The sequence below is a fragment of the Nycticebus coucang genome, chromosome 5 (assembly GCF_027406575.1).
Source record: "Nycticebus coucang isolate mNycCou1 chromosome 5, mNycCou1.pri, whole genome shotgun sequence".
Classification (NCBI taxonomy): Eukaryota; Metazoa; Chordata; class Mammalia; order Primates; family Lorisidae; genus Nycticebus; species Nycticebus coucang.
Window position 1 is genome coordinate 87,951,535 of NC_069784.1, and position 27,868 is coordinate 87,979,402.

The 27,868-nt window shown below is 41.8% G+C and overlaps 2 protein-coding genes and 1 non-coding gene across 3 annotated transcripts in view; 2 read left to right on the forward strand and 1 right to left on the reverse strand.

The window, feature by feature from the left end:
• Positions 1 to 2,461: 2,461 nt before the first annotated feature.
• LOC128586668 (ras-related protein R-Ras2-like) lies at positions 2,462 to 3,561 on the forward strand. Its single transcript, XM_053592686.1, has one exon. It carries the CDS (start codon positions 2,462 to 2,464, stop codon positions 3,071 to 3,073), a length of 612 nt encoding a protein of 203 aa, XP_053448661.1. The 3' UTR covers positions 3,074 to 3,561.
• A 4,682-nt stretch (positions 3,562 to 8,243) lies between these two features.
• On the reverse strand, positions 8,244 to 8,347 carry LOC128587072 (small nucleolar RNA U13). Its single transcript, XR_008380494.1, has one exon. It is a non-coding gene; the product is annotated as a small nucleolar RNA U13 (small nucleolar RNA).
• Positions 8,348 to 13,204: 4,857 nt separating this feature from the next.
• Positions 13,205 to 27,868, forward strand: part of SLC16A10 (solute carrier family 16 member 10) — a 136,175-nt gene continuing 121,511 nt past the window's right edge. The window contains exon 1 of the mRNA XM_053592673.1: positions 13,205 to 13,774. Within this exon, the coding sequence (XP_053448648.1) occupies positions 13,432 to 13,774 (343 nt within the window). The 5' untranslated portion in view covers positions 13,205 to 13,431. The remainder of the gene's footprint in view (positions 13,775 to 27,868) is intronic.

Here is a 27,868-nt window from a genome sequence, read left to right on the forward strand (position 1 = left end):
GTCCAGGAAGTCCAGACTCGGCGCCTGCGGCTCAAGTGGCTCAAGCAGCTAAGGCGCCGGCCACATACACCTGAGCTGGCGGGTTCGAATCCAACCTGGGGCCCGCCAAACAACAATGACGGCTGCAACCAAAAAATAGACAGGCGTTGTGGTGGGTGCCTGTAGTCCCAGCTACTTGGGAGGCAGAGGCAGGAGAATCGCTTGAGCCCAGGAGTTGGAGGTTGCTGTGAGCTATGATGCCATAGCACTCTACCCAAGGCCACAACTTGAGGCTCTGTCTCAAAAAAACAAAAAACAGGACGTCTGATTCCTGAGGCTTCTTCCTCCTGGTGTGTTAGGTTTCTCTGTGTCTACAGAGGCTCTTCTTGGGGATTCTCCTCCTCTGTGATTTGGGGGAACAATTTTCCAGGACACCATCCCACACTCCCTGCTAAAGCAGGCAGTCTTTGGACTGAGCATGTGACATCAGAGCTCCTCAGGTGATGGGCTGAGGAGGGGTTGAGTGTCACTGTGCCAAACTGTTAAACAGCACTGACTCCATGACACCTGGTAGGCTCCTACACACACCAACACAGTGGTTCGCACACTGTACTCCCTTATACTTCACTGAAGTGCTGTAGAGATTGGACAAAATAAAAAGATCCCCCTTGGGCGGCGCCTGTGGCTCAAGGAGTAGGGCGCCGGTCCCACATGCCGGAGGTGGCGGTTTCAAACCTAGCCCTGGCCAAAAAAAAAAAAAAGATCCCCCTCTAGGGGTAATATTGTATAATGCTATGAATACAAAATTTGCAAATCCAATGACACCTGCACTTCCAAAGTGAAACCTGGGTCACAGATGGCTTCTGGTCATTATCCTATTTCATCTCCTCAACATTTCTGGTGCCCTAGGTTAGCAGCTCATGAGGGTACGCGGCCAGGACTTGTGTTCACATCTTCTTCCTCTAACACCCTCTTAAATTCCACTACACTGTGTGGAAGGGAATTATTGTTACCAAATGTGAATTATTAAATATATTTTTTCTACTCTTGACGGTAACTTTTAATTCTGTTCAGTACACTTCTACAAACTTTAGTGGGGAGGGCTGCATGGATGGTGGGTGCTGCACTCAACATGTCTTTGTTGAGCAGCCTTGCTTTGGGGACATCTGGCATAGACGGGCACAGCATGGGAAGCCACGGGCCACCAAGAGTATACACTCCTAAAGTGGGAGACAGGGTTAGACAATGTTACTGTGTGCAAATGAAGCTGGGTGAGTATCTAAACCACAATTGCCATTTCAGAATATTTGCAAAGACAATGCTGACTTAAGAATGGGTCTCCCCAAACCTCATTAATGGTACTAAATTAAGTCTGATACACACTGTAGCATGACTGAGGTAATGCTATCACAATGGAATGATGGCATGTAGGGTGGATGGATTGGGGTTAGACACCAGGGAATTTTTCTGGGTCCCCTGCATTTACCTGTAGGTAGGCTCTTGAAAGCAAGTGACTGGACCATGGTCACACAGCTGGGACAGGAGAGAAGCTCATCTGACTTCAAGTGCTGTTGCCACTATAGCTGGGGTCTTGCATCTTGGAATGGGGTTGGGGTCATCAGGGGAGCATTGCTTGGAGATGTTTTCTCTAAAGATGATTCAATCTTCTTAACCTGGTTTAGGATCCCTACAGAGCCTTTTGACAATAATAGGCTTTGTCACACAGACTGTTCTCCCAGGAAAATAAAGCCCTGTGCAACCCATATGAGTGTTGAAGTCGACCTGACTGTACATGCAATTACATTTAAAAACTATATTGCAATTAGTTTTACTGTGTTGACTTTACATCATTCTCTAGAGGCTAAATGGTTTTGGTGAGGGGGAATAATTGGATTCTGGAAGATAAAGAGCTGACGACCAGGCTGGGCCCACACCACACCTCTCAGGGTGGAGGTGCCTATTCCCCAGGCTGGTCTCTGTCCTATCCTAGAGAAACATGATGTCACAGAACTTGAGAAGGGGGATGGAATAGCATAAAAGCAGATGCACTATATTTTGCTTTTGAAGATGCTTTACATAAAAACCAAAATATTTGAGGACAATCATTATGTAGCTATTGCACTCAGAAAAAGGAAATGTTGAAATTATTTTCAATAAGAAATATAAAATAGAGACGGCCATTTGTAGCGGCGCTGGAGGCTGCTTTCGGCAAGCGCTGCGGAGACGCGCAGAGGAGTGCGCCCCCCGACCGCTGCAGCCCCTGGCCTCTGCGGTCACCCCGCTTCTCCTCGCCTCGGGCGAGACCCCTCCAGTTCCAGGCGCCGCGCCGTCGCGCGGACGGGCCCTCCCGGCAGCTCCCGGTGCCCGGGACCCGGCCCCCGGCCGCTCGCTCTCAGTCCGCCGAACGCACAGGTCCCCGGAGCCGGGCCTAAGGCAGGCGGCGGCGGCTCGGCGCGGCCGGGCTGGGCTCCGCGGTGTCCCCATGGCCGCCACCGGCTGGAGGGACGGCTCCGGCCAGAAGTACCGGCTGGTGGTGGTCGGCGGCGGCGGCGTGGGCAAGTCGGCGCTCACCGTCCAGTTCATCCAGTCCTATCTTGTAACGGATTATCATCCACCCATTGAAGATTCGTACACCAAGCAGTGTGTGAAAGACGACAGAGCGGCCCGGCTACATATTTTAGATACAGCAGGACAAGAAGAGTTTGGAGCCATGAGAGAACAGTATATGAGGACTGGGGAGGGTTTCCTGTTGGTCTTTTCAGTCACACATAGAGGCAGTTTTGAAGAAATCTGTAAGTTTCAAAGACAGATTCTCAGAGTAAAGGATCGTGATGAGTTTCCAATGATTTTAATTGGTAATAAAGCAGACCTGGATCATCAAAGACAGGTAACACAGGAAGAAGGACAGCAGTTAGCGCGACAGCTTAAGGTAACCTACGTGGAGGCATCAGCAAAGATTAGGATGAATGTCCATCAAGCTTTCCATGAACTTGTCCGGGTTATAAGGAAATTTCAAGAACAGGAATGTCCTCCTTCACCAGAACCAACACGGAAAGAAAAAGCCAAGAAAGGCTGCCATTGTGTCATTGTCTAGAATCCCTCGAGTTTTAGCTACCAACTGCCAGGACAAGCCCTCGTCTTCTCCTCCGTACAGTTTACATCGTGTTGGTACCTTTCTAGCCTTAGACAATTGATCACCTTATTAGCCTTAGACCAAGATGCTGGCTAATCCCTTCCGTGAAGCTAATACAATGGCCATTTCCACACAGATTTAAAGGAAACACTAAGGCTGCTTCAAAGATTATCTGATTCCTTTTAAATATGTCTATATCGACAGACACATTCTTTTTTAAAGCGCTTACATTTTAATAGAGATGAATCAGTTTTGGAACTTAAGCTGTCTGCCAGGCGGAAGCCACAGGTTGTGAAATAATTTTTAACTTCTGGAATCATACTGCCTACTGTTATTCTAAATAGAAATGTATGGAGTTTTTTTTAAATGTGAATTTTTGCCTGTCTTTAAAAATTTCAGTGTCAACTTTAGTTAACCTTACATACACTGAATTGAATCTACCCAAGTGAGACATGTCAGAACTTTACTGATGCTACAGCTTTTGTTTTCCAGTGGCCAAAATACCCAAATGCCTATTGTATTTATGGATTAAAAACTGGTTATGAAAACCTTTGTTATTACTCCTATTCTTGAAGATGATAATATTCCTTGTGGCCAAACATTTGAACTCATTCTGGACTTAGGCATTTCAGTGTACTTGACTTTTTTAATTTAACTCTTTTCATAGTCATGCTAAGGGTAAAAATGAGTAATATCTGTCTGTCTTCCTTTTCAAGTATTTCTGGATAAACTGTTTTTGTTTGATGTAATATAAAATATGGAATTGATCTTTCCAGGGTCAGAGATGATTAATGTTTTTGCTATATACTTTAATACATTCTTTTCTTTTCTTTTTTTTTTTTCTGTAGAGACAGAGTCTCACTTTATGGCCCTCAGCAGAGTGCCGTGGCCTCACACAGCTCACAGCAACCTCCAACTCCTGGGCTTAAGCAATTCTTTTGCCTCAGCCTCCCGAGTAGCTGGGACTACAGGCGCCCGCCACAACGCCCGGCTATTTTTTGGTTGCAGTTTGGCTGGGGCCGGGTTTGAACCCGTCACCCTCTGTATATGGGGCCGGCGCCTTACTGACTGAGCCACAGGCTCCGTTCCATACATTATTTTCTTATCAAACTAGTTAACAAGTATTTTTTTTTTTTTTGGTTTTTGGCCGGGGCTAGGTTTGAACCCACCACCTCCAGCATATGGGACCAGCGCCCTACTCCTTGAGCCACAGGCGCCGCCCGTTAACAAGTATTTTTATATGTTTGTAAGCAAATATGCTTTCACAGCATACCTTGTGTATATGTAAAGATATGTATTATCTTAGCCTAGTAGAGCTGGATTTGCTGTCAAGTTCAGATCAAACTAAAAAGAAAATGATCATTTAATCATAATTATATAATTGCATTTAAATTTCTCTACATTAAAAAAAATTTCTCTACCTTTCTCAAAAATATAATATACTACAGTTGTGGGATCAGATAACTATAAAAACTTAGTATACTTTTTGCTTCATTAGTAGTAACCAGTTAGAAGTACTTATAGGAAAAAAATTCACATTTTTTAAGAATGAGAAAACAACAACATTGGTAGCCTGAAATATAGTGCCTGTGATACTCCTAACATGAAATGCATGGGAACTACATGGAAAAATATTAATATATATTATTGAAATACCAACTTCCTTCTTGGAAAATGTGAACGAAGAATGACCATCAAGAGATAATTTATACACAATCATAAAGATGTGAAAACAACTCAAGTGCCCATCAATACATGAATGGATTAATAACATTATTAATTAATAACATTTTTATTAATGAAATACTATGCAGTCATAAAAAGGTGATTCAGTATCCTTTGTAACAACCTTGATGGAACTGAAGACCATTTTTCTAAGTGAAATATTGCAAAAATGGAAAAACAAACACCACATGTACTCAATACTAAATTGGAACTAGTTGAACAACACTTATGTGCACATATGGAAGCAAAACTCAATGGAATTCAAGTACCTGGGAGGGGTAATGAGGGAGTAGGTAAATTCACACCTAACAGGTACATTGTACACTTTCTGGGTGACAGGCACACTTATAACTTTGACTTAAAATAGGCCGGGCGCGGTGGGTCATACCTATAATCCTACACTCTGGGAGGCCAAGGAGGGGTGGCTCACAGGTTCGAGACCAGCCTGCGCAAGACTAAGACCCCCCCTCCCCGCTCTACTAAAAATAGAAAAACTGAGGCAAGAGTATTGCTTGGGCCCAAGAGTTGGAGGTTGCTGTGAGCTATACAAAAGCAAACTATGTAACCAAAACGTATGCACTCCTGTGATATTCCAAAATTTAAAAAAAGTGACAATTTATTTTAAAAAATATAAATGGCCAATAAATATGATCCTTCTCATTGATAACAAGAGGTTTGATAAAGAAACAATGAGATTTCATCTTAATCTTAAACTGGCAAAGATTTTAATATAATTACATTGTTCAACACTTCCTGGTGCATACTAACATGGGCATTCTTATACAGTAGTAGATAAAGTTCTTTAAAATTAAGCAATGTACTGGGTGCCTTAAAATATTGATCTGCTTTTTGCCGGTAATCACTCATCTAGAAAGAACTCCATCCTAAAAAAATTATCAGAAAGCCAAGCACAGTGATGTGTTCTTGTAATCCCAGCTACTCAGGAGGCTAAAGTGGGAGGGCTGCTTGAGCCCAGGAGTTTGATTCCAGCCTGGGTGATATAGTCAGACCCCTGTCTCCAAAAAATATTATCAGAGATTCAAAGATCTGTGTGTATGACTGTTTTTTTTTTTTTTTTTTTTATAGAGACAGAGTCTCACTTAATAGTCCTCGGTAGAGTGCCATGGCATCACACAGCTCACAGCAACCTCCAACTCCTGGGCTTAAGCGATTCTCTTGCCTCAGCCTCCCCAGTAGCTGGGACTACAGGCGCCCGCCACAACGCCCGGCTATTTTTTGGTTGCAGTTTGGCTGGGGCCGGGTTTGAACCTGCCACCCTCGGTATATGGGGCCGGCGCCTTACCAACTGAGCCACAGGCGCCGCCCTGTATGACTGTTTATTGCCATATTACTTATAACAATGGAAAACCTGAAATAACTTACATGTGCCAGAATAGGGAAATGATTAAGTAAATTATGGCCAATCTCTATAGTAGAATGCTTTATAGCCATTAGTATTATGTTTTTGAAGAATATTTAATATTTAATAACATGTGGAATAATTTATGAAACAAAACTGTGCTTTCCTGTGCGTGCTATATCAGCTTGGTAGGGCTGCCATAAAGGAATACCACAGACCTAGGAGGCTTCTGAAACAGCCAAGAAAGAGGAGGTCAGAGAGTAATTGTCTCATTCTTAAAGTACAAATTTCTTTTTTGGTGCCAAATTCCTCATTTATCATTTGTATAAGCCAATGTTGTGGAATTTCTGAACATTTTAGTTTTCGTTTTTGTTTTTGTTTTTTTTGCAGTTTTTGGCTGTGGCTGGGTCAGAACCCACCACCTCCGGTATATGGGGCTGGCGCCCTACTCCTTTGAGCCACAGGCGCCACCCTGAGCATGTGTTTTAACCTATGGCATTCACAATAAAGTTTCTAGGTCATGTGTGTCTTTTAAATTTTTTTGTACCACAGCAGTTGGTAGTACTACAGCTTCCTACCAAATAATTACTATTATAATACTATTCTTACTTTGTGATTTGGAGACTAGAGACACAGAAGAATTATGCTTTAGAAATTGTCCATAGCCGGAAGGCAATGCAAAGCTACTCTTGGCCACTTAGTTTAAAGCATTAATTAAAATGGTAGCAGAGCAGCTGGGATCATGTATGTGTTGGATTTATGTTTGACATAATTGGAAATCCACGACCACATAACTCAGCACATTCGTGCTTTGCATATTCAACTCAAATGTTTAATGATACTTCTCTACAATGCAGCTAGACATATAAAGCTTTTTTTACGTTTCCATATGTATCACCTCTGATGGTAGTATTTCATGAAAGGTCATGTTCTTCAGTGTGAAGCACACCAAAACCTGAATTTATATATGCTTAGGAAAATCTTAAAAATAAATAGGACACCAACAAAATTAAAATCAAGTTTAAGTTTGGGTTGGCAGACACCCAAGATCAACACGCAGTGAAGGACTTATCTATAGATAGTAATGTTAATTCATGAAAATTGTGACTTAAGAATTCAGTTTTATTTATACTTTAGTAATCATACATTACACATCTTCACACATTTATGCATTATGCTGGATTCAAAGCACAGCCAAGTGCTTCGATTACTTTTTTTTTTTTTTTTGAGGCAGAGTCTTGCTCTGTAACCTGGGCTACAGTGCAGTGGCATCACCACTGCTCACTAGACCCTCCAACTCCTGACTTCAAATGATCTTAGTGCCTCTGCCTCCCAAAGCACTAGGACCAGGTATAAGCCACCCCACCCAGTCTACTATGTTGAATTAAAAAATAAACAAATTGTAAACAAAAAAATGTTTAATGAGCATCTATGTTGGACTAGGCAGGATGAAAAAAGTTTTTGGAGAATGGAAAAGGGTTGATAAATACGATTGTCCTAAATAGGAAAGTTTGGTCTTTCTGAAAAGAATAAGGAGTCAAATAAAGATATTTTAGTTAATAAATAATGTTTAATATAAACAAGAGATGAAAAGGTCTTCATAAAATACTACTGGCATTTAGACTTAATGAACAATTATACCTTTTTATATTTTATAAATCCTTTTTTCCCATCTCAAAGCTCTTAATAAATAGGAATTCATTAAAGGACATACCCTCACTGTGAGGTAGTTATATGTAAATAGGTTCACATTTTCAAAAGGAGAAGGTAAGGCCAGAGGTCCATCCAGCAGCACCAGGTGAGCTACTGGTTAGTGTAGAAATAGAATGTAGTATTTCTGGACACCTAAAACTTTGCTCCATTCAGTAATTTATTGGTAGTTAGAAGTAAATACTTTCTTTTATAAAACATTCAAACAAGAAAATCTGATTTGTTTTCCCTTTGATATTGGCAAAGCAAGACTGTTAAATACAAACTTATCTGATTTAGTAAGATTTCAGCCCCAAATCCAATTTGGAGATCCAGAATTTTTTTTTTCCAAGTTCATGTCAGACGGGTAATGTGCCGACATCGTAACAAGATTTGTGGGAGGCACATCTCATGCTTGCTCATGAAAACCCAATCCTCATGCTAATGAATTACAAAAGGATCGGGATCCAGAATTAATACAGTCTTCATGGAGCGTAGAAACCTGACGTAATACTTTAATTTTAATGCGTAAGGCACTTTATAGTTTTCAAAGTGTTTTCATTTTATTATCTCATTTCACATTTTGACAACTTCTCTTCTTTTACTAAGAATTTTGAGAAAAGCAAGGGAAAGTGGTAGCGATGAAAGAAAAGTCAATCTGTAGAACTACTGGACTAGAAGTTCAGTTTTTATTGGTAAAAATTCTGTGTACACTCACCCCTCAAGATTGTGGTCTGGAAGAATACGTTGCCTTTGAGTGGCTAAACCAACCTTACCAACCAGATGAATTTAGCAACAAGAGAGAGACTTCATATCAGGTTTTGAATTTAGCGATGAGAGAGAGACTTTGTGTCTCTCTTTGAGACTTTGTAAGTGGTGCCTTTTGTGAATTGGGGATAGAATGACCCGTAGAAAATAAAAAGAATTCTCTTAAAGACTAGATAACATTATAGTTAAGACAAAGGTATCTCAGTTCCTATATTTTGATGTTTATATAATTTTCTGACCTGAGATTTTTGTGATTAAAAATGATTTATATTTATAATAATGTAAAAATCTATCTGAATTCCTTTGATCAGTAATAATAATGGTAGTAATAACCACTAACATGTCCCAATAACTTGCTACGGGCCAGGCACTGTGCTATCTTTTAAGTGCTTCCTAAACCAATCTCCTCTGAGAAGTGTCAAACTTTAATCTAAAAATAGGGTACACATCATAATGTTTAGAAATAATGTTGACACATAAATAGGAAAGAATTGTGAGTATGAACTGTATATTAAAATGTATTTCACAGTCTCAGTGTGTGTATCTGTGGGTTCCACACGCATGTATTCAACCAACAGCAGATCAAAAATATTTGGAAAAAAAATTGTGTCTGTACTGAACATGTACTGACTTTTTTCTTGTCATTCACTGAACGATTCAGTATACCAAGCATTTATATGGTATTATAAATAGTCTAGAGATGATTTAAAGATATGGGAGTGTGTGCTTAGTTTATATGCAAACATTAGGCCATTTTATATCAAGATCTTAAACATCTATGGATTTGGTATCCAAGGAAGATTCTGGAGCCAATCCCCCATGCCTACCAAGGGATTACTGCAAAACAATTATATATGAAGTGAAGCTTTAAAAACGAACGATATAGTGTTCAATACATTGTTATGTACATATACAGATATATTTTTATAAGAAGGGGATCATGATATACATACTCTTTTTAAAAATAAACTTCATTTTTAGAACAGTTTTAGATTTGTAGAAAAATTACAAAGATATTACTAAGTGCCCATTTTCTCTTATCCAGTTTCTATTATTAACATTTTACATTAGTATATCACATTTGTTACAATTAATGAACCAATATTGATACATTATTATGAACTAAGTCCACATGTTATTCAGATGTCCTTCCTTTTTACCTAAGGTTCTTTTCCTGCTCCAGGACCTCTTCAGGTAACCACATTACATTTTGTTGTCATGTCTCCTTAGGCTCCCTTTGAGGTGACAGTTTCGGACTTTCCTTGTTTTGATGACCCTGAGAGTGTTGCAGATACTTATCAGGTACTTCCTGAAAGGTTCCTCGATAGGCACTTGTTTAATTTTTTTCTGATGGTTGGCCCAGGGTTATGGGTTTTAGGGAAACAGACCACAGAGGTAAGGTACTATTATCATTGCATCCTATCAGGGATGCATACTTGATCCCCTGGCTGAGGTACTGTTTGTCAGTTTCTGCACCCTACAGTTGCTCCCCCCACCAATAGTGTGCTCTTTGGAAGGAAGTCACAATGCATACCCACATTTAGGGAGTGAAGCATTGTACCTTACCTTCTTTTCTTTTTTTGTAGAGACAGAGTCTCACTGTACCGCCCTCGTGTAGAGTGCTATGACGTCACACGGCTCACAGCAACCTCTAACTCTTGGGCTTATGCGATTCTCCTGCCTCAGCCTCCTGAGCAGCTGGGACTACAGGCGCCCACCACAACGCCCGGCTATTTTTTGGTTGCAGTTTGGCCGGGACTGGGTTTGAACTGGCCACCCCTCAGCATATGGGGCCGGCGCCCTACTCACTGAGCCACAGGCGCTGCTCTGTACCTTACCTTCTTGAAAGTAGAGTCATCCACATAAATTATTGGAGATTCTTCTGCAGGAGAGATTTGTCTATGCTCCCCCCCTTCCTGTTTATTATACTTAATCATTTACTTATATCAGTATTGAATTGTGGATATTTATTTTTTATTTTGGGTTATAATTTACACATATATGTATTTTTTGATGTGCTTTCTTTGCCCAATAATATGTTGTGGATAACTTTCGAAGTCAATGAATACAGGTGAACATTGTATCTTTTAGAAGTTATAAAGCATGTATTTAATTAATGCTCTTCTGTTGTACATTTTCGCTTCCATTTTTTTTCTTACTTCCAGCAACACTGGGGTAACATTGGTTTTTGTGCACTTGTGTGATTATTCCTTGGTTTGCTATTCTAACCTCATCCCCAAGACATATTACACTTGAGCTATGTTCCTTGTTTGGCAAGCACACCTAGCTTTCCTTAGTTTACCCTATTTTCTCTACCTAGAACGCTCTTGTCCTGTCTTTGCCCACTGAAGTCCTATGTATGAATGAGGGCTCAACTCAAAGACTCCTTGCAGTAGAAACTCTCCTCTAGCGTTTTGAAGAGAATTTAATGGCTCCCTTTTCCACCTCTCTCTTTTACATGTCTTATAAGATTTACCGTGGGAGCCTCCTACTCCTCCAGGTTTAGGAACTGATGGAAACAGAAATGTGATCAATCATACCCAATACACATCTGTGTACTCCATCACAGTGGTGAGCACACTAGAATAATTTCACTTTGTAGGGAAGAATTTGAGTAACAGAAAATAAGAAGCATCTTCAGGCCGGGATCAGTGGCTCATGTCTATAATCCTAGCATTCTGGGAGGCCGAGGCAGGAGGATCCATCGAGCTCAGTTGGAGACCAGCCTGAGCAAGAGGGAGATTCCCATCTTTACTAAAAATAGCAAAAATTAACAGGGCATTGTGGCAGGCACGTGTAGTCTCAGCTACTTGGGAGGCCGAGGCAGAAAGATAGCTTTAACCAGGGCAACAGAGCGAGGCTCTGTCTCAAGAAAAAAAAATAGTGTCATTAATACTGCATAGCAAGTTATTCTTCCTCTCTTTTACATGCTTCAGAGAAATAGAGTTGCACACAGGCTTTAGTTGTGATTTGTTTATTTAGAGACAGGGTTTCTCTCTTGCCCTGTGGCATGGTCATAGTTCACTGCAACCTGGAACTCCTGATCATAAGGGATCCTCCCGCCTCAGCCTCTAGAGTAGCTAGAACTACACGTGCCCGCCACCACACCTGGCTAATTAAAAAAAAAAAAATTAAAGACAGGGTCTTGCTATGTTGCTCAGGCTGGTCTCTAATTCCTGGTCTCAAGTGATTCTGTCGCCTCAGCCTCCCAAAGAGCTGGGATTACTGGCGTGAGATACTGTGCCTCACTTAGCTTTTGTTCAAAATGAAAACAACCGTACTGCATTTAGATTTGCCATTCAATCCTGTAATCCCTCTACTGAGCATATACCCAGAAGACCAAAAATCACATCATAACAAAGATATTTGTATCAGAATATTTATTGCAGCCCTATTCATAATTGCTAAGTCATGGAAAAAGCCCAAGTGCCCATCGATCAACGAATGGATTAATAAATTGTGGCATATGTACACCATGGAATATTATGCAGCCTTAAAAAAAGATGGAGACTTTACCTCTTTCATGTTTACATGGATGCAGCTGGAACATATTTTTCTTAGTAAAGTGTCTCAAGAATGGAGGAAAAAGTACCCAATGTACTCACCCTTATTATGAAACTAATGTAGGACCTTCGCATGAAAGCTATAACCCAGTTACAACCTAAGAATAGGGAGAAGGGGGAAAGGGAGGGGAGGGGGGAGGTAGGTGGAGGGAGGGGGATTAATGGGATTACACCTGCGGTGCATCTTACAAGGGTATATGTGAATCCTAGTAAATGTGGAATGTAAAGGTCTTAGCAAAATAACTAAGAAAATGCCAGGAAAGCTATGTTAACTAGTGTGATGAAAATGTGTCAAACGGTCTATGAACCAAGTGTATGGTGCCCCATGATCATGCTAATGTACACAGCTATGATTTAATAAAAAAATTAAAAAATAAAAAAATAAAAAAAATAATGAAAAGTAATGTTTTCCAGTTGTCTGTCAAAAATATTTGTTGGTGAAGACTTTCGAATTTCAGTCTGTGTCTTCCCAAAAGAGCATCTTCGATGTGCAAAGTCTTCACAGAAAATTGTAAATAAATACAGGAGAGCGGAACTGAAGTAATTAAATAAACCCTCTGATCCTCCAACTTCCTAAGTAGGCAGATGGCAGAGTGTGTAATTGGTACTAAGAGGTGAACGCCAAAAAATAAAACAGAAACAAAACCGAGAGACAATTTCAGTTCGGTGGTGATGCTGTGCCAGTGAATCGGGGCTGAAGACCCACACAGCCCGAACCCAGCAGGAGACGCGCCCGGTGGGTCAGCGCTCGGAGGCTGGGCGACCTGCACCTCCTGACCCCCCGCTGCAGGCCGAGGCCGGCGGCCGACGCGCGCACACACCACCAGCCGCCGGCACCAGGAGCCGCGCGCCACGGGCGCCCCGCCTCCGCCGTCCGCAGCCCAATCATCTGCGGGCTCCGAAGGCACGTCCCGCCGCCGGCCACGCCCCCAGCCGGCGGGGCTCGGGGGCGCTTTTAAAAACCGGCCGTCGGTCCGCCTCAGTCCGGGGTGTGGGGCTGTGGACTGAGGCCTGAGTCTGGGTCCCTGGGGCGCTCGCGCGCCGCCGCCGTCCTCCGCGGCCGCCTGCGCGCCACCTGCCGCCTGCCCGCCCCGGGCTCCGCCGCCCTCGCCGCGGCCTCAACAGCCCGCCAGGCGCTCGGCAGCTCCTCCGCGCGCCCGCTGGGACCTCGCGCCCCTCGCGCTCCTCTGGCGCCCGAGGGGGCCGCTGGGGCCATGGTGCCCTCCCAAGAGGACCCCGCCGCCGCACCGGGGACGGGCGAGGCGCAGCCGCTCGGCCCCGCGCCCATGGGGGCTGCGGAGCTGTCCGGTCCGGGACCCTCCGACGGCCCCGAGGCGGCCACCGACAAGGTGGAGGTGGAACTGGCGGGGCCTGCAGACGCGGAGCCGGGCGTGCCCCCGGAGCCCCCAGAGGGCGGCTGGGGCTGGCTGGTGATGCTGGCGGCCATGTGGTGCAACGGGTCGGTGTTTGGCATCCAGAACTCCTGCGGGCTGCTCTTCGTTTCAATGCTGGAGACCTTCGGCTCCAAAGACGATGACAAGATGGTCTTCAAGACAGGTGAGGCGCTGCGCCCTCCGAGACCAACCCGCGGGGGCGGGAATGGGGTCCCCAAGCGCATCCCGCGTGTGGGATGTGTGTCAGCGTCCCTGGGTCGTCGTGCGCCGGAGGGTGTGACTGGTGGGTCTGTCCGGTTGCAGACGGAGCCTGCTGCTCCTGGGGCCTCGGTACGCCTGTCTTTGTATGCAATTCAGACGCAGGGATTGTGCGTCTGGAAGCCGGTAGCACAACTTACTTGACAAGGTCTTCCTTCCTACGTTCACTGTGGGCGCTAACAGTCCACAGTAGTCTTTCCTTTTAATGCTTGAAAACAGAACCTCAGAACACTCCAACTCAAAGACCGGGCGTTGGGGGTGTTCCTGTACCTCCCGGGCTGCAGGGGTGTGTGTGTCTGTTGGCCAGAGGTAGGAGTTTGGTGGCATGAGAGATTTATACCGAGGTCACCAGGAGTTCTGAAGGGAGCCCTGTAAAAGCCACTGTTTTGTGCCTTTTCTTTCTGCCATCTGCTAAATATAGAAAGCGTATGTGGCAGCCAAATTAGGGACTGGGAAGAAGAAGGTGAGGGGTTGCCCCTTCTTGTTGTGCTCTTTGACTTTTTTTTTTTTTTTTAAACCATATAGTAAATTAAATGCAAAATGCAGATTCAGCCTTTTCCTCCTAGAGAGTTGTTATATGGCATCTTGGCTGATTAGGCAAAAACCAAGTCCAAGACCTTTGTGTATACACTTTAACATACATTATTTCACTTCATCCTACAGAGTGTGCAGTGGCATTTCCATTTAGGTGAAAAAACTGAAGCTCAGTGAAATAAAGTGTCACGGTGAGGTAGTAGAACAGAGATAGAACAGATATCATCTGACTTCCAGGGCTGCTAAGTGATTTCCATTACTAAATCAGGCTCTCTCACTGTCATTTGGGGGAGCATTGGGTGGTTAATAGTCTTTTTTTTTTTTTAACCTGGATTTTCTATTATTTTCAGAGTGGCTGTTCCTTAAGTTTTTAGTGCACATACAAGGAATAAACAGGATTGTTATAACAAATTGTAAGGCTTAGAAGTAATGGTGGGTAATGTTGAGAGTTTAAAAACCAAGCTTGTGTAAATAGTTTTGTAGCTGTGACTACAGAGGAATGTATCATTCCCCAACTTGCTTTTCTTTTATTCTGCATCATGTTTGTTACTTACTCATGTAACACTTCGGTTTGAGCTGATAGCTCAAATTCTTTCCATTTTTAGTGTATATGGTTTTCATTGTTTGAATAGTATACTTTATTTATATATTCCCCCTTTAATGGACATTTAGATTGCTTCTAAACTTAAACAGTGTCACAATGAATATTCTTGTATGTGTCTCCTTGTGCATGTGAATGAGGTACCATATTTAACCTGGAATTTCTGTTCCTTAAATAGCTATTGAAGCTGCTGTGTTATGCAGGTCAAAGGGCTAAGTACAGAAGTGTTAAAAATGTAATAACATGTCCTTACCTTTAAGGAAGGCAATCATTGTAAAGTTTATCAGGAGAGATACACATATGCAATAGTTAACAAAAATAATTTTTTGCTACTCGGGAGGCTGAGGCAAGAGAATCGCTTCAGCCCAGGAGTTGGAGGTTGCTGTGAGCTGTGTGAGGCCATGGCACTCTACCGAGGGCGATAAAGTGAGACTCTGTCTCAACAACAACAAAAAATAAATAAAAATAAATAATTTTTTTTTCTTTTCAATATGAGTATTGTATATCTGGGAGGGAAAAGCTCAAGAAGGAAGCAGAAGTGACAGAGTTAAGACTAGTTCCAGCATTTAGCATATTTCGGCCTGGGATTATACACTTTCAAAAAATTTGCTAATTTTTTAAGTAAAAAATTGGGTCTTGCTCATGCTCAGGCTGGTCACCCAACTCTTGAGCTCAGGTGATCTTCCCCCTGCCTCGGCCTCCCAGAGTGTTGGGATTGCAGGTGTGAGCCTGCCAAGATTACAGATTTTTAATGCAGTCTTTTGTTTACTGTTGTTTTTGCAAGTTCAGATGAGTAGATTTGTTAATGTCTGTTGAGTTCTTTTTCCTTCATTGGTATCTGTAGGTTTTTTTCTTCCCTCCCTCCTTCCCTTTTCTTAGAAAGAAAGGGTGAGCAACTGCTATAGAGAGACCATAGTTTTGTGAGAGATCAGAATTTTGACCTATTACTTCTCCCTAAAGTTCCAACTGGCTGCAATATCCCAATACTGGGTAGGTGAAGGTAAGGGAAAGAACTTTTTTCTTCTGAATTCTTTGAAACTCTCTGTTTTCAGTTCTGATGAGTATCTTTCTCCATTTACTCAGTTCAGTCCTTGACAATTCTTTGTCAATGTCAAGTCATATTTGTCTGTGTGTGGGTGCGTGTTTATAGGGATGGATGCTAGTTAAATGTGTGAAGATATTTGTCCTTTTCTGAATGACTGCTATACATATGGTTACGCTTTTGTACAAGGTTGTCCAACTCAGGGCTAAGTGGAGACTGAGAACCAGCCTGTGGTCTGGGTTCTCTTGGTCTGATTTGTGGTCTGGCAGAGTGAAGGCCTATGCACTGCTAATGGCCCTGTATAATAGGAGCTAGAGTGACGATTACTTGGGCACTAGGTAGTACATATGTGATTTATAAATTTTAAGGGCTAAAGACCTCAGCTGTACAAAAATGCATACAAGATAGTCTTTAAGCCACTTATTGTTGAGATCTGTCTTTCTTTTTCTCTCTTCCTTTTCCACTCCTTCTAATCATCCACCATTTCTCTTTCCTTCTGCACACATGGACACACACAGGCATTTGATAAAGTTTATCATTAGCCAAATACAACATCTCACACCTGTAATCCCAGCATTATGGGAGACTGAGGCAGGAGGATCTTTTGAAGCCAGGAATTTGAGACTAGCCCGGGCAACCTAAAGACCTCCATCTTCACAAAAAAATAAGAAAAATTAACCAGATATGTTAGTATATGCCGGAAGTCCTAGCTACTCAGGAGGCTGAGGCAGGAGGATACCTTGAGCCCAGGAGTTGGAGGCTGCAGTGAGCTATGATTACACTACCATACTCTAGGCTGGGTGACAGAGTGAGACCTGGTCTCTAAAAACAGTAAGTGAATAAATAAAAATAAAGGCTGGACACAGTGGCTCATGCCTATAATCCCAGCACTTTGGGAGGCAGAGGCAGGAGGATCATTTGAGCCCAGGAGTTTGAGGCTGCAGTGAAGTATGATTGAGCCACAGCCTGGAAGACAGAGTAAGATCCTGTCTCAGAATAAAAAAATGCTGACAGTGTTTCAGTCCCATTTTGGTGCCAGCTGCCTATGCTGATGGGCCACTCCGAGATGTGCCTCACACATCCTTCTTTCCTGAGTGGAGGGATCAGATATTTTTGAAAAAACTAAAACAGACACTGTAATTAATTGGACTGTTGTTTTCCTCTAGAAGTTGCAACTTTAACTCTACTGGTTTTAAACTTCTTGATGGAATGCCATGGATACTCTCTGGGACCTTCCTAGGGTATTAATGTTGTTTAATTACCTACTTTTTTCATGGAGAAAGAAAAATATTTTAATGGTACATTGACTTTAAAAAAATATGTACTTAACCCTTTAAAAGTCTGTTTAAAACTTTAAAAAATACCTGTTTAAAACTTTTAAAAAAATCCTATTTAAGGCTATTTTCAGAGTCAGTATTTAGGATAGTTAATGATATCCTTTTGAAAAAATTATGTCTTTGTGGTTCAGAGACTTGGTCAAGAAGAGCCTTACTTTATCTCAGTAATTCCCCAAACATGTTCTTTAGTTCTTAAAAGTGGAGGTCTGTGGTTAAGTTGGGGAAAAATATCAATCAAGTTATTAAAAATTTAATAGTTTAGGGCCTTTTTGATAATCCTCTTTTAAAAGAAAGACTCTTTGGATATAATCTCTAATGCAACTCCACCTTCCCTCAATAGAAACAGATTGCTCCTTAGGCAGATACACTCAGAGTGGGATTTTCAGTAGCATTTATGGATGTATGCATCTTGCAGTACCTCTCAATATATCTTATTAGCCCTTTTTTTGTTTTGTTTTTTGCAGTTTTTGTCCAGGGCTGGGTTTGAACCCACCACCTCTGGCATATGGGGCTAGCGCCCTACCCCTTTGAGCCACAGGCGCCGCCCTCTTATTAGCCCTTCTGAAACATCAAGTCAGTTTGTGCTTCCTGAAGGTTTGTTTTCCCCCCTCAGATTGTCACATACACAGTTATACTGGTATCTACATAATGCAACTGTATGGTACATCTAAATTGTAGGATATTTTGGCTATAGTCCAAAAGTTAACTGCTGTGTCTTGCCTTTATACTAAGTAGTTCTGTTTTGTTTGGTGGGAAAAGCTGCCTCTGGGAGGCAGAAGTGGGAGGATCGTTTGAGCCCAGGAGCTCTAGACCAGGCTGTGAAAGAGCAAGACTCCGGTTTCTATAATAAATAGAAAAATTAGCTGGGGGTGTTGGTATTCCTCTGTAGTCACAGCAACTCAGGAGGCTGAGGCAGGAGGATTGCCTGAGCCCATGAGTTTGAGGTTGCAGTGAGCTATGATGACCCCACTGCAATCTAGTCCCAATTTATGTCACTCCTGTGCCTGTGTAGGTGTCATTCCTCTCTTCATTGTGGTTGTCAGTCCTTGTAAGATTCTGATGAAATGGTTGCACATTTTATTCCCCATGTCACAAGCCTGGGACACAAACAATGATTTTATGCAACTGTTGTTACATATTTGATTTACTTGGAATGATGGAAGTAGCTGCAGTTTGGAATTTTCTTTGAAAATGACTTCAAATCAGTTACGAATCATGCTTAAAGAAGACAGGAGAACGTATTTCAGCCTATTTTAATGTAGCATTCCCTGGAAGACACTATTAAGATAATCCATATTTGTTTATGTGGTAATTTTTATAATCCTTTACCATAAAGAAAGGGCTTCATGTACATTATTTTTTAGACTAGCCTTGTAGTGTGTCCTTTCCTCCATTTGTAGGTAAGGAAGTTGTAACTTGCACAGTGTAGGTTTGGGACACATGGTATCATATTTACATCCATTCAGTTGAACTTAAGAGCATCTTTTTGGCTGGGTAAAAATTTGTACTTACGTCAAAGTTGTCCTGAAAGTAGAATCTTACCTCTCTTCCCCATGAAACTATTCCTTGTGTATTTATTTGCGTGTTCTCTAGAGCCTCAGTAACATCTCCTACCAAAGTCAAGTCATTTTAGAAAAAGAATCCCATTTAGAGTTAGCACAGCCCAGCCAGAAATTTAATCTCATATTCAAATTAAACAAACAAACCTCAACAAAAACAAACTAAACCCTAAACATGACTTGAACCGTCAGCTCATTGCAGTTCTGAGCAACTGCCTAGCCCAGTGCCACCCACGCAGGGACTGTGGTTGTTTTTATTGGCAGAGATTCATATCAGGCAACTCCAGCACGCCTGGGAACCACTCAGACCCACCACACAAGAGAGACAAGCTGCCAGGACTGCACTACTGGAGGAAAGCAGGGCTTTCAGGCATGCACACTCCAAACGTGCATGATCACGCCTTCCTAGCCAAGGTGCCTTCATTAATAGCAGAAGGAATTCCTCACCTTGCATAGAAATAAGGAGCTGAGGAAATGATTTGTTTATTCTAACCAAGTCTGAAGTCTTTTTTTAATTTCACAAATTTTAAATTATGAGGATATGTATGAAATACAGATTTGAAGTAATGTATGTGGGCCAAGGCAGTGTTTCTAATCCCCTTTATTCTCCTTTGATCAACAAAAAAATTTCACAGTTCTTGAGATTTCTTGGCTCAGTGGTTAGGGCGCAAGCCACATGCACCTGAGATGGTGGGTTTGAACCCAGCATCAGCTTGCTAAACAAACAACAACAACAACAAAAAAAAAAAAAAAAGAAGGAGGGCGGCGCCTGTGGCTCAAGGGATAGGGCGCCGGTCCCATATGCCAGAGGTGGCAGGTTCAAACCCCGCCCCGGCCAAAAACCAAAAAAAAAAAAAAAAAGAAAGAAAGAAAAAGAAAAGAAAATTCTGATGCACACATCCAGGGGTAGCTTACCTTTCTCATGAATGAGTATCCCTAATATTCAGAAGATAAAGCCGTGCTTCTGTTATTTATCCATCAGCCCAGATTTTGCCAAGTTTTACTTTTACTTGTGGTATGGAAATAACTAGGATTCTTTTTTTTTTTTTTGGTTTGTTTTTTAGATACAAAATTATAATATCTAATGCACTTTAAAAAATTACTAAATGTGTCTTTCTTGAACTTTTATTTTTTATTTTTATTTTTTTAGAGACAGAGTTTCACTTTATCACCTTCAGGAGAATGCCGTGGCATCACAGCTCACAGCAACCCCAGACTCCTGGGCTTAGGCGATTCTCTTGCCTCAGCCTCCGGGGTAGCTGGGACTACAGGCGCCCACCACAATGCCTGGCTATTTTTTGTTGCTGTTTGGCTGGGGCCGGGTTTGAACCCACCACCCTCCATATATGGGGCCGGCATCCTACCCAGTGAGCCATAGGCGCTGCCCTTTTTTGTTTTTTAAAATGAAAAGGATTTTTTTTCTTTTTCTTTTTTTTTTTGAGACAGAGTCTCACTATGTCGTCCTTGGTGGAGTGCTGTGGTGTCACAGCTGATAGCAACCTCAAATTCTTGGGCTTAATTGATTCTTTTGCCTTAGCCTCCCAAGTAGCTGGGACTATGGGCACCTGCCACAATACCTGACTTTTTTTGGTATAGTTGTCATTGTTGTTTAGCAGACCTGGGCTGGTTTCGAACCTGCCAGCCCCCATAGTTGTGGCTGGTACCCTAGCTGCTGAGCTACAGGCGCCAAGCCAATGAAAAGGATTTTTAAGATAGAGAATTTAGGGGCAGGTTGCAGTGGCTCATCCTGTAATCTTAGCACTCTGGAAAGTCAAGGAAGGAAGCTTGCTTAAGGCCAGAAGTTTGAGGCTGCAGTGACCAGACTGAACATGAATGAGACCCCCATCTCTACCAAAAATTAAAAAAATCATTAGCCAGGCATGGTGGCAGGCACCTGTAGTTCCAGCTACTCGGGAGGCTGAGGCAGGAGGATCTCTTGAGCCCAGGAGTTTGAGGTTGGTATGAGCTATGATGATGCCACTACACTCTAGCCTGGAAAACAAAACAGGACCCTGCCTCAAAAAAAAAAAAAAAAAGAGAGAGAGAGAATTTATAGCAGATATTACACATTTACCTCTCATTGTGATACATAGTTCATCTTTGGAAAGAACACATAAAAATAATTTCTTTGGGGGCGGCGCCTGTGGCTCAGTCGGTAAGGCGCCGGCCCCACATACAGAGGGTGGCGGGTTCAAACCCGGCCCTGGCTGAACTGCAACCAAAAAATAGCTGGGCATGGTGGCGGGCTCCTGTCGTCCCAGCTGCTCGGGAGGCTGAGGCAAGAGAATCGCTTAAGCCCAGGAGTTGGAGGTTGCTGTGAGCTGTGTGATGCCATGGCACTCTACCCGAAGGGCATAAAGTGACACTCTGTCTCTACAAAAAAAAAAAAAAAAAAAATTTCTTTGTAGCAGTCAAAGATTTCAGGCCCATAAAGGAGATTTTTCCAAGGGCTTTCACTGTTCATTCTGTTTGCCTTTTCTTTTTCTTTTTTCTTTTTTTTGAGACAGAGCCTCAAGCTCTTGCCCTGGGTAGAGTGCTGTAGCATCATAGCTCACAGCAACCTCCAACTCCTGAGCTCAAGCAATTCTCCTGCCTCTGCCTCCCAAGTAGCTGGGACTACAGACGCCTGCCACAATGCCCGGCTATTTTTTTTTTTTTTTTTTGGTTGCAGCCAACATTGTTGTTTGGAGGGCCCGGGCTGGATTTGAACCCACCTGCTCAGGTGTATGTGGCTGGCGCCTTAGCCGCTTAAAGCCACAGGCGCTGAGCCACTGTTGGACCTTTTTCTTCTACCTGCTTTCTGGTATCCCGAGTGTTGTTCTTGAACTTTATCTCTGAGTTTTGTCTCTGGCAAGCGTCTTCTCAGGCTCTATCCTTACTCCTCCTGGGTTCCTTTTTATCCAGGTGGGTCTCACAGGCTGGTTCGATTCTTTGTTGCTGGGTACCCTTTGACCTGCTTAGAATCATCTTAACTGTGGTTCTGAAACAAGTCCACCAGGACAGACAGAATTCTCTGAAACTTTAGCTATGTTCCCCTTAGTGAGGGGAACTGTGCTGCCTTCTTGTCCAGTTCCCTCACTTGAGAATCACTCCCTAAAGAGTTTTAAACTCAAAGGTATGATGTAGACAGTTAGATTGAAATGTCAGTGGTTAAATTAGTGGATACAAGTCAGGAGAAGATGCATTGGTCTGCAGTTTAGCTAGTACCTAATTTTTGCTAAAGAGTAAATTGCATCAGCAGTGTTCTGCATGTGTTTGAGAAATCTAAATTTATTTATTTTTGTGATGTACTTAGATTGAATCCAACCTCCAGTAATGAGATGCGTTAGAAAAACCACTTACTCATTAAGTGGAGATGATAAGTTTACTGACTTGTCTAGTAGGTAAGTATTTTAATGCCAAGTGGAGTGGGTTAGTCTGGTGGCTATTTTTATGAGTAAAAATCTTTTAATGTTGCTTCATTATCCTTTTTATTGGTTTTGACTTCATGTTGCAATTTTAAAGGGCAGCATCTCACAGGATTCATATTTATCAGTCATTTAAATAATGACATTTTGCAAAGTTATCATAATTGATGCTTTAGTGCAAATGGGAGCAGAAAGTTGCCACTGTTGTCATAAAGTAATTTAACACTTGAACTTTGACAGCAATACTCCCAACTGTGTAGTTATTATTGGCTGTAATAAACTTACCTTAAGAATAAGCCATTTCATAGGAATAAATGACAGATGAATAAAGTTTTGGTTGTAGGCATTATGTTTTGTCTCTTTCTACTCAGAAAAATATGTTTATTTTGAAACAGGCTGACACTGGAAAAGAGATGTAATTTTAAGTAAGATCAGATTCTTTGGCCATATTTTGATTTTTGGATCAAAACAAAGGTATTTAATATCAGATTTATAATTATTAAGATCTAGATCATGTAGTATTAATACCTGAGCCTAGACAGAGATTATTTATTAAATTCTTTTTAAAAATTATTATTTCAAGTTAATTTGAGAGTATAAAGAGTTAGGTTACAATGTTTGCATTTGTTAGCTAAACCCTTTTATAATTGTGTCCCAACCCAAGAGGTGTGCCATACACCCTAACATTGTGCCCATTAAGTGGGAGCACACTCACCACCCCTCCCCCACCGCTCAACCCACTCCCTCTTTTCCCACCCTACTTATTAAACGCTTGTTGGTTTTCTTTTCCCCCTTTTTTGAGGGGAGGGTATACGGTGTAAAGAAGGATTAGATGAAAGAGATAATAGATTTATATTTGTGTTTTTATGTATAATTATTTAAGGAAACATTAAATCCAGAGTTGCTAAGTAGTTTCTAATCTGAAGCATTGTTTTGGTGTTTTCTTTTTTTTTTATTGTTGGGGATTCATTGAGGGTACAATAAGCCAGGTTACACTGATTGCAATTGTTAGGTAAAGTCCCTCTTGCAATCATGTCTTGCCCCCATAAAGTGTGACACACACCAAGGCCCCACCCCCCAAGTTTCGGTGGTTTTCATGTATTTCTGGTATACAGGCTATTTTAATAGGGAAGCAAAGGCAAATGGACTTTTTTCCATGTTTAATTGCTAGCCACCAGAAAAAAAAAAATCTCAGAGAGTCTTTGCCTGTATAAAAAATGGTTATGCTTTGTATGTTCCTTTAAACAAAAAGGTTTAAAGCAATGCTTTTAAATGTTTAAATTTTAGATCAGTCTATTTAAGAATCACCTAGAATGGGCGGTGCCTGTGGCTCAATGAGTAGGGCCCCGGCCCCATATACTGGAATTGGTGGGTTCAAACCCGGCTCTGGCCAAAAAAAAAAAAAAAAAAAGAATCACCTATAAAGAATGAGCTCATCATTTCTTTCAATACACTTATGTTGTAGGGCGGCGCCTGTAGCTCAGTGGGTAGGGCGCCGGCCACATACACCAAGGCTGGCAGGTTTGAGCCCGGCCAGAGCCAGCTAGACGACAATGACAACTGCAACAAGAAAATAGCCGGGCCTTGTGGCGGGCACCATTAGTCCCAGCTACTCGGGAGGCTGAGGCAAGAGAATTGCTTAAGCCCAAGAGTTTGAGATTGCTATGAGCTGTGACACCGTGGCACTCTACCGAGAGCAACATAGTAAGACTCTGTCTCAAAAAGAAAACAACAACAAAAAAACTTGTGTTGTAAATGATGCTCAGCAGGACTGAAAACTGAACTTTCCCCAGAAAGGTGATCTTTCATAGAAATCTACTCGAATCTAAGTAAAAAGAAATTGTAATGAGTTCCATTTTTTTGGTTTTGAATGTATAATTATTTGGAGAGGGGTTTGGTTTATTTACAGTTACTTGTCTTTTCTACTCACCCAGAGGTTGCATTATAAGGTTAACCTTCCTTAAAGAATACACTCTTTTATTTATGCGGGCAAGACATGATTTCGAGAGGGACTTTACCTAACAATTGCAATCAGTGTAACCTGGCTTATTGTACCCTCGATGAATCCCCAACAATAAAAAAAAAAGAATACACTCTTTTAAAGCAGTTTTATCAACAAAGCCTAGTAACACCGTACTTCAACTCTTACGCTTGAAATTAACAACTGATGCCTATGTGGACGTTCTTGGACATACGGAGATGTCATCAGTACACTTCACTACGGGCAGCCTAGCAGTATAGTAATCCTTCATCTGAAACTCTTTGGGCCGTATGTGTTTTGGAGTTCTGATTTTTTTAAACGTTAAAAAAAAAAAACCTTGTACAGATACCTTTATTTATTTATTTATTTTTTTTTTGTGGTTTTTGGCCGGGGCTGGGTTTGAACCCGCCACCTCTGGCATATGGGACCGGCGCCCTACTCCTTGAGCCACAGACACCACCCCAGATACCTTTATTTTTTAACACCCCTAGAAGAGTCTGACCTGTAATTAAATACATTAGTGTTTCTTCAGCTAATTGTATAGTTATTCAGAGTGAGAGGGACAAATAGAGACCAGGAGTAGCATCATGTCAGTCTGGATCAGGTTTTCTTTCTACGTGAGTGTTGATACTACACTTATTTTACAAAAACTTTGGGTTTAGGATTCCAGAATTGCAAATAAGTGATTTGCATGTACATATTTACTTTTGTTTTCTGTTTTTTGGTAAACATTTTTTAGGTGCATTTTTCTGAATCACATAGAATACATACTTAATTGCTTCAGCAAGTATTGTATTCTACTATCCTGGTTTACCCCACACTACTCTACCAGTCCTCCTTTGCTGGGAATTTGAGTACCAGGCAGTGTTATGCAGTGTAAAGTCGCATGTCTATATACATCTTTCAACAAATTGTTTTTTTTCTTCTTCCCCTCTTGGATTGCTTCCTTGGGTTATACATCCAAGAGTGAGATGGCTGGTTCAAAGGGTATGAATGACTTTAATTTATTTATTTTTATTGTTAAATCATAGCTGCGTACATTAGTGCAATCAAGGGGTACAATGTGCGGGTTTCATATACAATCTGAAATATTCTCATCAAACTGTTCAACGTAGCCTTCATGGCATTTTCTTGGTTACTGTATGTAGGCATTTGTATTCTGCATTTAGTAAGTTTCGCCTGTACCCATTCTGAGATGTACTGTAGACGTGGCCCCATCCATTAGCCTCCCTCCACCAAAACCTCCCCCCTCCCTTCCCCTTCCTTGGCCCTTTCCCCATAGTGAATGACTTTATAACACTTGTTACATATTGATGATAATTTAGAAAACTGGAACCTGTTTACCGTGTCACCAGCAGTGTACTGGCTTCCTGAAAGCCTTACCAATGTTAGGTTTTGTTTATATTTATTATTTTTTACACCAAGAAAACAAAGGCAAAGGATTTTGTTTTAAAAATTAGTTTAAAATCATGTTTAATTGTTTATAAGACTGAGCTTTTCTCGTTTTGAGCCTGTTAGAAGCTGCAAGTGGCCTGGCAATTATATACATATAATCATGTCTGTAAATACAAGAGGGCATATATTAGAATATGTAGTAGAGTAAAACTTTGTTATCATAGATGGGAATACTGGGAAGACCTGAGATTATCCTAGACCTTAGATTCTTACCTGGCACACTTTTATATTTCTTTGCTCTCTCAGCTTAGGTGTTGATCAAAGTCGTTCTTGGGGTTGGGAATTAACTGTATGGGGACTTGGCCACGAGGACTTCGTGGTTCTTCTAGGTGACATCTCATCAGAGGATCAAGTCTGCAAGAGCAGCCATGTCTCATTCTCTTTCAGCGCTTACTCTGGACTCAGGCTAATTCTGTTGAAAATACCTTTTATTTGTTCATTAATTTTTTGAGGTATATAGTGTGTGTATCTTTAGTTTTTTTGCTTTTATTTATTTTTAAAAGAGGGTATGTAAATCATATTATTTGTTAAGCACAGGGCGGTGCCCATAGCTCAGTGGGCAGGGCGCCAGCCGCATACACTGGAGCTGGTGGGTTTAAACTGGCTGGGGCCTGCTGAAACAATGACAACTGCAACAAAAAAATAGCCCGGTGTTGTGGCAGACACCTGTAGTCCCAGCTACTTGGGAGGCTCAGGCAAGAGAATCACTTAAGCCCAAGAGTCTGAGGTTGCTATGAGCTGTGACACTACGGCACTCTACCGAGGGCGACATAGTGAGACTCTGTCTCAAAAAAAGAAATGTGTTAAGCAGAAAATATATGCTAGGAGCCATGCAAGAAGCAGGAAAGAATTTGACTTTCTCCATGCTCTTGAGAAGTTATGAAGGAAAGAAAATGATATATACATACAGCCTAAATGCAGTACAAACAAGATATAGGATTTTAAAGAAAGGTAAAATGATTTCTGACTGAGCTGATGAGAGAAGGCTTCATGGAGGTAACTCTTGAGCCTAAAGAGATAGGTAGACTTTACTCAGCACAGTTAACAGGAAAGTATATTCCAGGTGAGGGTACAGGGCCTAGGCACGGGGTAGGAGACAGTTCTAATACTAAGTGCTTTCACTGTGTTTTACTCTGTATTTTATATTGTTTATTTAGCCAGTAAACCTATCATGTAACTATTATGATCCCCGTGTTTTAGCAATTCTGTGTAAGCAGATCGAATGGCTGCCCCTAGGGGTAGCAGTTATAGATGGACTACTGAGGCTAGTAAGTCATGAGACTGGATTGAATTTAAGCCTGTAGCTTCAGGGCCCTGGCTATATATGTGGACATATTAAGTGAATGACGAGGAGTTTGGTTTGTCTAGAGCCCAGGATATGTAATGAAAAGTCACAAAAGATAAGGCTGGAAAAGAATGATGGAACTGGAGGATGGAGGATCCGAATGCCAAGTTAAGTTTGGACATTATTTAATAGACAGGTAATGGGGAGATACTGAGGGTTTCTGACATAGTGCTTTAAAAAGATGCCTGGCTTGCAGAGGAAAGAAATAGGAGGGATGTGAATTACAAAGCCCCAGACTGAAAGCTGGGTGAGATTTGAGGGGTAGCAGTGGAAATGGTAAGGAAGGGACAGATGTAGGGCATTTCAAAGGGTAGACTATAGGAATTCTGGCAAATGCTGGGTGTGGACCGTGATGAATACTGAAACAGATGATGCCTATGTATATCTGGAGCTGGTGTCCTTTTAAATTTTTTAATATTATATTTTGAAACAGGGTCTTGCTTTATTGCCCTGTCTAGAGTGCAGTGGCATCATCGTAGCTCACTGCAGCCTCTAATTCCTAGGCTCAAGTGATCCTCCTGCCTCAGCCTCCCAAGTCGCTGGAACTATAGGCATGCATCACCATGCCCAGCTAATTTTTTAATTTTTTGTGGAGATGGGGGTCTCACTATTGCTCAGGCCTGTACCTTAATAATTTTTGATCAGGGAGCCCCACACACATTTTTATTTTGTACTAGGCCTCACAAATTATGTGCCATGTGATGCCAGCAACACGAATGGGCATGAGGAGGTGTTGCC

Excerpts from the sequence above, each read along its gene's own strand:
- LOC128586668 (XM_053592686.1), top strand. The coding sequence starts at position 2,462 with ATGGCCGCCACCGGCTGGAGGGACGGCTCCGGCCAGAAGTACCGGCTG.